We start from the raw sequence: 13,775 nt of genomic DNA on the forward strand, positions 1-13,775 counted from the left end.
AGGGGCTGTTGGTGAGGTTGCCAGCAGAGCAGAGATGGGAGAATATAAGGTCGAGGGTATAACCATTGGAGTGAGTGGAAGTGTGTGTCCTTTGGGTTAGCTCAAAAGAGGAGGTTAGGTTGAGGAGGTGAGTTGTAGCTGTGCTGTTAACATTGACAGGGATGTTGAAGTCACCAAGAATGATAGTGGGTGTTTCAGAGGAGAGAAAGTAGGGTAGCCAGGCAGCAAAGTCATCGAAAAAGCTTGATGCTGGTCCAGGGGACCAATAGATTGCTGCAATCCTTAGAGAAATTGGAGAAAACAGATGAATACAATGCATCTCGAAAGAAGAGAGTGCAGAGAGGGAGGGTTTGGAAGGGCTTTGTAGGTGCATTGCGGGGATAAAAGGAATCCAACTCCACCTCCTTTCTGTCCGGTGGGTCTGGGGGAGTGAGTCCAATGGAGCCCACCATAGGAGAGGGCAGCAGGAGAAGCAGTGTCTGAATTTTGGAGCCAGGTTTCAGTTATGGCGAGTATGTTAAAGCTATGAGAGATAAAAAGGTTGTGCACAGATGTGAGCTTGTTACAGATGGAGCGAGCATTCCAAAGGGCACATGAGATTGGGGGGCTGGTTTTAGGAAGCAGGGGGACATAAATTAAACTGAGTGGATTGCGGCTGTTGCCAGAGGAGGAGGGTGCGGGTTATGTGGTTTGCAGTTAGAAAAAGGAGGGCCAGGATTTGGGGAAATATCCCCTGAGGCTAGAAGGAGAAGGAGGGTGAGAAAGGTAAGATGGGAGTGGGATGTGTATGAGTGCACATGTCTAATTGCCCTGCTGTTAAGGTTAGCATGTGAGCTCAGCAACTGAAGGAGGTGATGGGTACAGTGGTAGGGAGAGGGTAGGAGTGAGGGTGCTATGTGTATGCTGTGGGGTGGAGAGGAGGGGTAGTGTAAGGATATTTTGAGGATGGAAGACACCGATGTGAGAAAGAAGAGTAGAAGGAGCATGTTTACAGAAAGAAAGTGTGAATCTGACTTCAAATAAGTTTAAATGTTGAGTGCTGGTTTGCTTGCAGTCTTTCCAGAGTTCTTGTTCTATCTTCATACAGCTTTAGTTACCCTGCTGTAGTTAAACTGCGGTGGTGAAACTGTGCAACACTCGTGACTGAGACACTCAAGAATGAGACATGGTGTCTGCGCCTCCCCCATAGACTGCTTTAAATTTATAGGGAGATTGTGTGGGCAAGCATTTTTCAATTGATCAATATAGGATCTGATTTGAGACACATGAATATGGGAGGAGAGATGGACAAAACCAGACCACAGACACAGGCAAGGGTCATAAAAGGTCATAGATCCTACTCTCCGTTAAGCAATAGAGAATTTACCTGATGCTCCTCTGATGGGCAGACAGAGCCAAAACTATACTCTCTCACTAGCACCTACCTAGGAGAGTGTTACACTCATTATATACACTATATTGTCAAAAGTATTGGGACACCTGCCTTTACACACTCATGAACTTTAATGGCATCCCAGTCTTAGTCTGGGGTTCAGTATTGGGTTGGCTCGCCCTTTGCAGCTATAACAGCTTCAAATCTTCTGGTAAGGCTGTCCACAAGGTTTAGAAGTGCATTAATGGAAATGTTTGACCGTTCTTCCAGAAGCCAATTTGTGAGGTCAGGCACTGATGTGAACAAGAAGGCCTGGCTTGCAGTCTCTGCTCTAATTTATCCCAAAGGTGTTCAATCAGGTTGAGGTCAGGACTATGTGCAGGTCAGTCAAGTTTCTCCACCATAAACTCGCTCATCCATGGACCTTGCTTTGTGCAGTGGTCCAAATAATTTGGTGGAGGGGGGATTATAGTGTGGGGGTGTTTTGCAGGAGTATAGTTTACTATATTACCAAATGTATTGGGACACCTGCCTTTACACAAACTTTATTGGCATCCCAGTCATAGTCTATAGGGTTCAATATTGAGTTGGCCCACCCTTTGTAGCTATAACAGCTTCAACTCTTCTGGGAAGGCTGTCCACAAGGTTTAGCCACTGGTCCAAATAATTTGGTGGAGAAGGATTACGGTGTGGGGTTGGTTTTCAGGGGTTGAGCTTGGCCGCTTAGTTGCAGTGAAGGGAACTCCTAATGTGTCTATATACAGTACTAAGAAATTCTGGACAATTTCATGCCCCCAACTTTGTGGGAATAGCTTGGGGATGACTCCTTCCTGTTCCACCAGTGCACAAAGCAAGGTCCATAAAGACATGAATGAGAGAGTTTGGGGTGGAGGAACTTAACTGGCCTGCACAGAGTCCATACCTTAACCCGATAGAACACCTTTAGGATGAATTAGAGTGGAGACTGCGAGCCAGACCTTATCGTCCAACACCAGTTCCTGACTTCACAAATGCGCTTCTGGAAGAATGGTAAAACATTCCCATAGACACACTCCTAAACCTTGTGGACAGCCTTCCCAGAAGAGTTGAAGCTGTTATAGCTGCAAAGGGTGGGCCAACTCAATATTGAACCAAAGGGTAGGCCAACTCAATATAGAACCCTACTGACTAAGACTGGGAAGCCATAAAAGTTATAGTTATAGTGTAAATCAGTTCCATAATATTTGCAACTATGTGTTTAAGAAAGAAAGAATATATGGATAATTGACAGCCTACTTCTTCAATATCAAAAAATTGGTTTTAACAGAAAAAAAAATGAAGAGCTGTAAGGCAGATTTAATTATTGATCTTCTAAATATTGTATGTGATGTGTGATTGTCTCCTCCACAGATGACGTATCCCGAGAATTGCACAGCCGTCACTGAAATTCTGCTCACCGGATTTAACGTTTTTCAAGGCTTCAGGACCCCAATGTTTGTTCTGTTTCTGATCATTTACCTTTTGATTTGCTGTGAAAATGTATTGATCATCTATGTCATTTCTAGTAGCGCTCGTCTCAAGGCGCTGATGTTTTTTATAATTCAGAGCATGTGTGTATGTGATCTGCTGAGCATTTCAAGTATTATTCCAAAATTACTACATGACGTTCTTCGTGAGAGACCGACCTTCACAGTCACTGGGTGCATTGTACAATTACAGATGTATGGGACTGCAGGAGATATTGGAACCTTCCATTACGCTCTAATGTCTTACGATCGATACTTGGCGGTTTGCCATCCGTTACGCTATTCCTCCATTGTGAATTACAGAATTTATTTTCAGGTGGTCATTGTACTTTGGGTGATTTCAATTGCTTGTACAGGTGTAGTAACCGGGTTACTGAATCAGTTACAATTTTGTGGCCATAACACAATTCATCATTTATTCTGTGACTTTTCTCCATTCCTGGACCTGGCCACCTCCGATACAACGTATGTTCGTTTCCTCGCTTCTGTTTTAAGCTTCTTCATTATGTTGGGCACACTTTCTTCTGTTTTTCTGACATACGTCTTTATAATTTACACGGTTCTTAAAATTCCCTCATCCTCCGGTAGGAAGAAGACCTTCTCTACATGTAGTTCCCACCTCATCGTGTTCTCCATGCAAACCAGTCTCTCTCTTGGTGTCTATATGTTGCCAGCCAAGGTAGTGACCCTTCAACTCACCAACACTTTCACATTCATATTCTTTTTCTGGACCCCCTTAGTGAACCCGCTGATCTATACATTTAGAAGTAAAGAGTTTCGTGCAGAATGTCTAAAAAAGATTAGGACAATGAAGCTAAACTCTATACATATATAAAATACAAACATTATTGCAGCTCATGTATAGGAAATCCCAAACTAGATGGGGTAATATAGCGCTTGCTGGTATGAGCAGGGAGAGGTAGGAGTAGGATTGCAAATAAAAGCTAATATCCTAAAACTCTAAAACTCTAAATACTGTACCCTTAAAACATAAATACCGTGAGGATTTATATAAATTAAATAACAATATAAATGATGTGCCAAGTCAAGTCCAAAAAAATTCCACAATGTAAAAATACATAAATAAATCACAATATAGATAATGTGCCAAGTGGGATTCAAAAATAGTTCATAGGTGGCAAACAATGGATAAAAAACGCTGTGCAGAGCCCGCCAGTGAGTGTCTGTAGCGTGGAGAGTGGCTTGCGTTCCAGGCTGACTTCCGGGCTCACGGCGTGCGTTCCACCTGACGCGCGTTTCGTCAGAGCGTAGTGACGTCTTCAGAGGTGGAGACGTACGCTCGTATGGGGACTTAAATGTGATATGCACCACCCTCCGCTCCTCCTACCCAGGAAGTTCGTTCTCCCCCTCTGAAGACGTCACTACGCTCTGACGAAACGCGCGTCAGGTGGAACGCACGCCGTCAGCCCGGAAGTCAGCCTGGAACGCAAGCCGCTCTCCACGCTACAGACACTCACTGGTGGGCTCTGCACAGCGTTTTTTATCCATTGTTTGCCTTTGAATTTTAATAAATTAGCCTTAATGGTACTGCACCATCCGGAGCCTGTCCTTTTTGTTCCCTGAATCCAATTTGGAGGACCGTGAGGACCCTATTTGCCCCACGTGGGGGATTCCGGCCGGGAGGGATTGGAGCCCAGCAGTCACCATCTTTCTGACCTGGAGGGTCATTAAAGCGTTATTGGTCTCTTTGCCGTAAGGCAGTTGAGACCCACCATATCTGGTGAGTTTACATCTTACCTTCTTTGAAATCACCTGCATGATTGGATTTCCTGGTCCATTGGAGGATCCAGCACCAAGCACTTGCACTTTTTTTGGCACTTTTTTGGATTACCCATCACTGAGTCACCTATGAACTATTTTTGAATCCCACTTGGCACATTATCTATATTGTGATTTATTTATGTATTTTTACATTGTGGAATTATTTTGGACTTGACTTGGCACATCATTTATATTGTTATTTAATTTATATAAATCCTCACGGTATTTATGTTTTAAGGGTACAGTATTTAGAGTTTTAGGATATTAGCTTTTATTTGCAATCCTACTCCTACCTCTCCCTCCTCATACCAGCAAGCGCTATATTATCCCATCTAGTTTGGGATTTCCTATACATTCACTTTGCACTTTATAGCAGCTGCTTATCTAACTATTTTATCATCTTTCATATAGTAGCTACACTACCTGTCCTACTAGAGTCTAGACACTCCTAGGCGCGAGGAATATATTTGTTCGAATATATACATTTGCAGCATTATTGCAGCTCAGCATTCTCTAATAAATCATTAAAGCGCTTGTAAACCCTGACATATACAATGCTGTGAAAAAGTATCTGCCCCCTTCCCGACACTTAATTGATTCAGGTCATCAAACAAATTTTAATAATACACAAAGATAACCCGAGTAAATTCAAAATGCAGTTTTTAAATGATTATTTCATTTATTAAGGGATAAAAGCTGTCCAAACCTGCCTGGTCCTATTTGAAAAAGTAATTGCCCCCCTAAACCTAATAACTGGTTTTGTCAATCTTGGCAGCAACAAATGCAATAAAGCCTTGGCAATAACTGGCAATGAGTCTTTCACAAGGCTGTGGAGGAATTTCGGCCCACTCTTCTTTGCAGAATTGTTTATATTTATCCACATTGGAGGCTTTTCCAGCATGAATGGCCTGTTTAAGGTCATGCCACAGCATCTCAATAGGATTTAAGTCTGGACTTTGACTAGACCACTGAGCAATTCAGAGGTAGACATGCTGGTGTGTTTCGGATCATTGTTCTGTGTCATAACCCAAATGCCCTTGAGCTTGAGCTCAGGAACTCAAAGCCAGAAATTCTCCTTCAGGATTTTCTGGTAGAGCGCAGAATTCATGGTTCCATCAATTATGACAAGTCGTCCAGGTTCTGAAGCTGCCCCAGACCATCACAGTACCACCACCATGTGACTATTGGTATGATGTTCTTTTTATGAAATTCTGTGTTAGTTCTACGCCAGATGTAACGGGACACACACCTTCCAAAAAGTTAAACTTTTGTCTCATTAGTCTACAGGATATTTGCCCAAAAGGCTTGGGGATAATCAAGATGTTTTTTGGCAAATGTGAGATGAGCCTTTGTGTTCTTTTTGGTCAACAGTGGCTTTGGCCTTGGAACTCTCCCACGGATGCCATTTTTGCCCAAACTCTTTCTTATTGATGAATCATAAACACTGACCTTACCTGAGGCAAGTGAGGCCTGCAGCTCTTTAGATGTTGTTCTGGGCTCTTTTATGATCTCCTGGATGAGTCGTCGTCGTGCTATTGGAGTAAGTTTGGTTGGCTGGCCACCCCTTGGAAGGTTTATCATTGTTCCACGTCTTTTTCATTTGTGGTTCGCTGGAGTCCCAAAGCCTTAAAAATGGCTTTGTAACCTTTTCCAGACTGATACATGTCAATTACTTTGTTTCTGTTCTTGAATTTCTTTAGATTGCAGCATCAGTCTTCTCTCTTCTACAGCTGAATTGCAACAACTTGTCTGAGCTTTCAAAAGGCACGGGGTGAGGAAGAGTTAAGGCCCGTACACATGTAGCGATTGTCGGCCGTAAATATTCGGCCAACGTCCGATAGGCCGATTGTCGGCTTGTTAGTATGATGCTTCCGACAACCGACTGCGCCTTTTCGGGCAAACAGAATCTGGTGTGCAGGCTTTAAAATTTTTGTTGGCCAACACCAGAACGGCCGATTGTTCCTCAGTCAGTACAGAATTCGGCCGACAAACAGCAGATGAGCAAGACTGGGCATGCTCAGAGAAGAAAAAACACACGGAAAGTTAACCATCACATGACATCACTTCTGCAGTCGGCTGTTGTTGGCCGACAAAATTTGTGTGCAGTCTTTAGCACTTTTCAACCGACAGGACAGCAATGGACAAAAGACAGCCGATCGTTCGGCCGACAATCGCTACGTGTGTACGGGGCTTTACACTCTGCCAAGTTCACTGAAAGCTGATTGGAAGGAAGGGACACCTCCCACCTCTTCCAACAGCACACAGGAACAGAGCTGAGGCTGTCAATCACAGGCTGTCTCCTGGAGATCCCTCACCCTTGTCACCTTTTTTCTACTGACTCCTGCAGATAGCAGAGGAAGGAGGCAGCAGACAGAAATGACACTTGGTGCTCTGGATTGAGACAAGCACACGCTATAGAGGGATATGCTTTGTTCATATTTTCTGTCTGAGGTTTGCAAACATGTTAAATTGGTAATAAAGCCAAAACCAAAAATGTAATATATTGAAGCCTACCAATCCTTAAAATGGAAAATGAATGCAGTCACCACATTTGTTTTTTTTTTTTTTCTTTATATTACCTGGTGATTTCGAAAGCACCACACTCCCTGTCTTGGGCCTTACTCACGAAGGTGTACTACCGTTTACACCCATTTGAGGGAGATGTTTACCTAAACAGGCATGCATAGGCGTCTTGTGCATCCCCGTGCAAGCAGTCCCATTCAACACAATTAAGGGTCTAATGTGTGTTGGTAGATCGGGGACTGAAGGATCCTGGGTTGCTGACCAGAGGTCTCTGGTCTACCGAAAAAGAAAAGAGAGGGGGGTGGGATAGCCCTTATAGTGTAGTAGACTTATTCAGAAACTAGGATAAAATGGTCCCACAAAAAAAAGTAAAAAATGGACTTACAGCCATTATGGTTTGCTGGAGTCCCAAAGCCTTTCCAGACTGATACATGTCAAATACTTTGTTTCTCATCTGTTCTTAAATTTCTTTAAATTGCAGCATGATGTGTTGCTTTTTTAGATCTTTTCGCTGCTTCACTTTGTCAGACAGCTTCTATTTAACCACTTACCCACTGGGCACTAAAACCCCCTTCCTTACCAGGCCAATTTTCAGGTTTCAGTGCTCTCACACTTTGAATGACAACTACTCAGTCATGCAAGACTGTACCCATATGAAATGTTTGTCCTTTTTTCACACAAACAGAGCTTTCTTTTGGTGGTATTTAATCATCATTGGGTTTTTTATTTTTTGCACTATAAATGGAAAAATACCGAAAATTTTGTAAAAAATGCATTTTTCTTTCTGTGTTCCGGTTTTAAAATTTTCCAAATTTAGTAATTTATCTTCATAAATTTTGGCTAAAATTTATACTGCTACATATCTTTGGTAAAAATAACCGAAATAAGTAGATATTATTTGGTCTTTGTGAAAGTTATAGAGTCTTCAAGCTATGGTGCCAATCATTGAAAATTGATCACACCTGATCACACCTGATGTACTGACGGCCTATCTCATTTCTTGAGATCCCAACAAGCCAGTAAAGTACAAATACCCCCCAAATGACCCCTTTTTGGAAAAAAAGACATTCCAGGGTATTTAGTAAGAGGCATGGTGAGTTTTTTGCATTTGTAATTTTTTTGTCCACAATTCTTTGCAAAATTAAGATTTTTATTTTTTTACAAAATGGTCATAATACAAAGTTATTTCTCACACACTGTACAGGCATACTTGCAACTACACTCCAAAATACATTCTGCTACGCCTCCTGAGTATGGGGATACCACATTAGGGATGAGCTTCGAGTTGAAGTCGAAGGTAAGTTTGACTCGAACATCGCTAATTCGTTCGTTCGTCGAATGACGAGCAAATGTGCTTCTTCGCGGGAAATTCGCACTGCACGCGCACCGTGTTATATAATTGGCCAAAGCATGCACCCTGACCTCATGCTTTGGCCAATCAAATGATCTCTGCCATGAGTGGACTAAAGGCAGCCTGCCTTTAGCCAATCATGGCTCAGGGGCCAAGTACACGCCCCACACTACATAAAGGCTGCTCGCGCAGCCGCAGCATGTAGTGTCATTGTGCGGGCGATCAGACAGGGACAGGCACGCGATTCAGGCAGAGACAGAGTCCTTTTTTTGGAGTCAGACAGTGCAGAGAGACATTCTTAGCAGTGTAGGGAGGGACAGGTTCCTGTGTGAGGTAGGGATAGATTGATTTCTTTACATCATATCACACAGTATAGCGCCAGTGAGTGAGTAGCTGTGTAGGGAGGGCCAAGGTTCCTGTGTGAGGTAGGGAGAGTGGTCTTTCTTTATATCAGATTCCAGTCACAGTATCGTTCATCGGTCAGTTTCTGCAACATTTTATAATATTCACAGACCTGTAGGAATAGAGATCACTGCAGCTATCAGCCACAGTAACCTTTGCTCAGTTTTTGATCTTTCTATAAGGATCACAGACCTGTAGGAATAGAGATCGCTGCAAATATCAGCCACAGTAACCTTTGCTCAGTTGTGGATCTTTATATAGGGATCACAGACCTGTAGGAATAGAGATCACTGCAGATATCAGCCACAGTAACCATTGCTCAGTTGTGGATTTTTCTATAGAGATCTCGGACCTGTAGGAATAGAGATCACTTCAGATATCAGCCACAGTAACATTTTCTCAGTTGTGGATCTTTCTATAGGGATCACAGACCTGTAGGAATAGAGATCACTTCAGATATCAGCCACAGTAACCATTGCTCAGTTGTGGATCTTTCTATAGGAATTACAGATCACCCATCTATAGGATTATAGATTACATCAGATATCAGTGAGAGTATTGATAATCGGTCAGTTGCGTACATCTATAACCACCACAGCTCACCTATAGGGCTATCAAATACATCATATCAGGTGATTTGAGTATCTATTGGTCAGTTGCGTATACCCTATATTGATCTGTATCAACATCATGTCCAAAAGGCCGACAAGGAGAGGCCGACACTCACAAGCCATGAAAAGAGGGCAAGCAGCCTCTGTGTCCATTGTGAAAAGTGGTGGTCACAGTCGACATAGGGCATCCTGTGCAGGCGGGGCACGCCCATCCTTTATTTCTGGCGCTGCCCGTGCTAAGAGGAAGTTGGGGGAGTGGATCAATAAGCCATCCTCATCCTCCTCTTCCTCTGACACCCACGCTCCCAGTAATTTGCCTTCCACCGCAGCTGCCAAAGCGGCCTGTTCCACAGGCTCCTTCTCCACAGCTACTCCTTGAAGTTGCCCCACCATCATGAACGGAGGAGTCACTTGAACTATTCAATTATAGTGTCAGTGACATGCTGCTGGAGGATGCTCGGCAATTTGAAAGCTGTGATTTTGGTTCCCAGGTTGATGAAGGGAATAAAGTGAGCCTAGAGAGAGGGGGTGACAATGACGGACAAGAAACCAGCAGTCATGTTGCCACATGTTGAAGCATATTGCCAAGTTTGCTCCAGTGACGAGGAGGGAGGGGATGATGAGGTCACTAACTGTATTTGGGTGCCTGACAGAATAGAGGAGGAGGAGGAGGAGGAGGAGGGGGAGGATGAGGAGGACGCACAACTCCAACGAGGCGGGATGTGCTCCAGGGGCCGCCATAGCAGTAGCCAACCTATTGCGTCAACGCACAGAGCTCCACAGAATGTAGGGTGCTCCAAAATCCCAGCGGACTCAAAAAAGTTCATTAGTGTGGGCTTTTTTCAGCATCTGTGCAGTAGACCACAGTGTTGCTCTTTGCAACATCTGTCTAAAGCGGATCAAGCGTGGCCAGAACACCAGCCGCTTGGGCATCGCATGCTTGACAAGGCATATGACGACCTGCCATGCAGTCCGTTGGCAACAGCACCTGAAAGAGGCACCAGATCAAAACAAGCATACCTCACCCTGCTCCTCATCTACGATCTCTAACCCTACTATACCTCATGCCTTCTCAAATACCAGCATTTAGAGGGATGATGGCATAGCAATGAGTGGCACAGAAACTTGCACCCAATCTGCTAGCAGTACACCACCGCTTGATTTGGGCAGCAGGCAAATTTCACTACCCCAGTATTTGAACCGTAGAAAGAAATACTGTCCCAGCCATCCACATGCTCAGCGTCTTAATGCTAGCTTGGCCAAATTACTAGCATTACAGTTGCTGCCTTTTCATCTGGTAGACTCGGCTCCCTTTCGCGAATTTGTGGAATGTGCTGCACCACAGTGGCAGGTCCCAAAAAGGCATTTCTTTTCGCGTAAGGCCATTCCGGCTCTCTACCATCATGTGGAAGGTAGTGTGTTGGCCTAGTTGGACAAAGCGGTCAGCAGGAAGGTGCACATTACTGCTGACTCTTGGTCCAGCAGGCATGGACAGGGACGTTATATTTATTTCACGGCGCACTGGATAGCTCTGCTGGTAGCTAGGAAGGATGCAGGACAGGGTTCGGTGCTGCAGCTTGTTTTGCCACCATGCCTCTAAAAAGCTGGTGCTGGTTCTGCCACATCTGGCTACTCCACCACCTCCTCCTCCATGTCCTCTTCTGCTCAATTCTCCTCTGCAGCAGCAGTGCTCCCTAAGCATTCAAGGGGCTAGATGAGGCACGAATGACCACTAACATGTCATGGATGTGGCAATTACTTTTTCACATATGGTCAGGCAAGTTTTTAAAAACTGCATTTTGTATTTACTCTAGTTATTTTTGTGTAAATACTAAAGTTTGTTTGATGATCTGAATCATTTAAGTATGACAAATATACAAAAAAATAAACAAAAATCTGGAAGGGGGGAAATACTTTTTCAGTAAGTGAAGTGACTGGCCTCAAGTGATACACAGAGAAGAAGCAAATCCTCCTACATGAGTTGTACCTGTTTATCTGCAGTCTTCTCTCTTCTACATTTGTTGAAAAGTGCTGAATTTTAACAACTTGTCTGAGCTTTCAAAAAGCATGGGGTGGGGAAGAGTTACACTCTGCCAAATTTACTGAAAGCTGATTGGAAGGAAGGGACACCCCCACCACCCCTTCCAACAGCACACAGGAACAGAGCTGAGGCTGTCAATCACAGGCTGTCTGCTGGAGATCCCTCACCATGTCACCTTTTTTTTAGCGACTCATGCAAATGGCAGAGGAAGGAGGCAGCAGACAGAAATGACACTTGGTGCTCTGGATTGAGACAAGCACACGCAATAGAGGGATATGCTTTGTTCATATTTCCTGTCTGAAGTTTACAGCCACTTTAAATTGGTAATAAACCCCAAACCAAAAATGTAATATATAGAAGCCTAACAATCCTTAGATGTAGTAAATGCATTCATTTTCCTTTTAGGCTTTTTTTTCTTTATTTTATCTGGTGATTTCGACAGCACCACACTTCCTGTCTTAGGCCTTACTCACACAGGTGTCCTACCGTTTACACCCATTTGAGGGCCATGTTTGCCTAAACAGGCATGCATAGGTGTTTTGTGCATCCCCATGTTAGCTGTCCCATTCATCACAACTATGGGTCTAGGGTGTGTTGGTAGATCGTGGACTGAAGGATCCTCAGTTGCCAACCAGACGTCTCTGGTCCACCGAAAAAAGAAAAGAGAGGGAGGCGGGAGAGCCTTTATAGTGTAGTAGATTTATTTATAAAATAGTATAAAACAGGGGTAATGAATTAAAATTCAAGGAGGTCCGGTTGCTAAAATTTTCTTTGGGCCGAGGTCCGAATCTGAAGTCTTTGCTATGACTCAGAAAGATGGGCAAAACAAAAACGTGTCCATCAGCGTTGCTCTTAACATAAAATATGCCCATCAGAGTGCCCCCTAACATAAAATGTGCCCATCAGAGTGCCCCCTAACATAAAATGTGCCCATCAGAGTGCCCCCTAACATAAAATGTGCCCTTAGCATAAAATTTGCTCATCAGCGTGACCCTTAACATAAAATAAGGGACACGCTGATGGGCACATTTTATGTTAGGGGGCACTCTGATGTGCACATTTTATGTTAGGGGGCAATCTGATGGGCATATTTTATGTTAGGGGGCACTCTGATGTGCACATTTTATGTTAGGTTGCACTCTGATGGGCAAAACAAAACGTGTAAATCAGCATTGCTCTTAACATAAAATATGGCCATCAGAGTGCCCCTTAGCATAAAATATGCCCATCAGATTGCCCCCTAACATAAAATATGCCCATCAGAGTGCCCCTTAGCATAAAATATGCCCATCAGAGTAGCATAAAATATGCCCATCAGAGTGCCCCCTAACATAAAATGTGCCCTTCAGAGTGCCCCTAACATAAAATGTGCCCATCAGAGTGCCCCCTAACATAAAATTTGCCCATCAGAGTGCCCCCTAACATAAAATGTGCCCATCAGAGTGCCCCCTAACATAAAATGTGCCCATCAGAGTGCCCCCTAACATAAAATGTGCCCATCAGAGTGCCCCCTAACATAAAGTGCCCATCAGAGTGCCCCCTAACATAAAATGTGCCCATCAGAGTGCCCCCTAACATAAAATGTGCCCATCAGAGTGCCCCCTAACATAAAATGTGCCCATCAGAGTGCCCCCTAACATAAAATGTGCCCATCAGAGTGCCCCCTAGCATAAAATGTGCCCATCAGAGTAGCATAAAATGTGCCCATCAGAGTAGCATAAAATGTGCCCATCAGAGTAGCATAAAATGTGCCCATCAGAGTAGCATAAAATGTGCCCATCAGAGTGCCCCCTAGCATAAAATGTGCCCATCAGAGTGCCCCCTAGCATAAAATGTGCCCATCAGAGTGCCCCCTAGCATAAAATGTGTCCATCAGAGTGCCCCCTAGCATAAAATGTGCCCATCAGAGTGCCCCCTAGCATAAAATAGGCCCATCAGCGTGACCCGTAACATAAAATAAGGGGCACTCTGGGCACATTTTATGTTAGGGGGCACTCTGATGGGCACATTTTATGTTAGGGGGCACTCTGATGGGCACATTTTATGTTAGGGGGCACTCTGATGGGCAAAACCGTGTAAATCAGTGTTGCGCTTAACATAAAATCTGCCCATTAGAGTGCCCCTTAACATAAAATCTGCCCATTAGAGTGCCCCTTAACATAAAATCTGCCCATTAGAGTGCCCCTTA

General features: G+C 43.9%; 2 protein-coding genes across 2 annotated transcripts in view; both read left to right on the top strand.

Moving 5' to 3' along the window:
* The window catches only part of LOC309545654 (olfactory receptor 2A12-like), a gene marked incomplete at both ends in the record, with an annotated part of 487,251 nt that overhangs the window by 267,843 nt on the left and 205,633 nt on the right, over positions 1-13,775 (top strand). The gene's annotated exons all lie outside the window — the stretch shown is intronic.
* Positions 2,762-3,712, top strand: LOC309545953 (olfactory receptor 6F1-like; the record flags this gene model as incomplete). Its single annotated transcript, XM_082245404.1, has 1 exon — positions 2,762-3,712. One exon carries the CDS (start codon positions 2,762-2,764, stop codon positions 3,710-3,712), a length of 951 nt encoding a protein of 316 aa, XP_082101530.1.

Source organism: Pelophylax lessonae, assembly GCF_965119305.1.
Source record: "Pelophylax lessonae genome assembly, chromosome: 1".
In the NCBI taxonomy this organism is placed as follows: domain Eukaryota; kingdom Metazoa; phylum Chordata; class Amphibia; order Anura; family Ranidae; genus Pelophylax; species Pelophylax lessonae.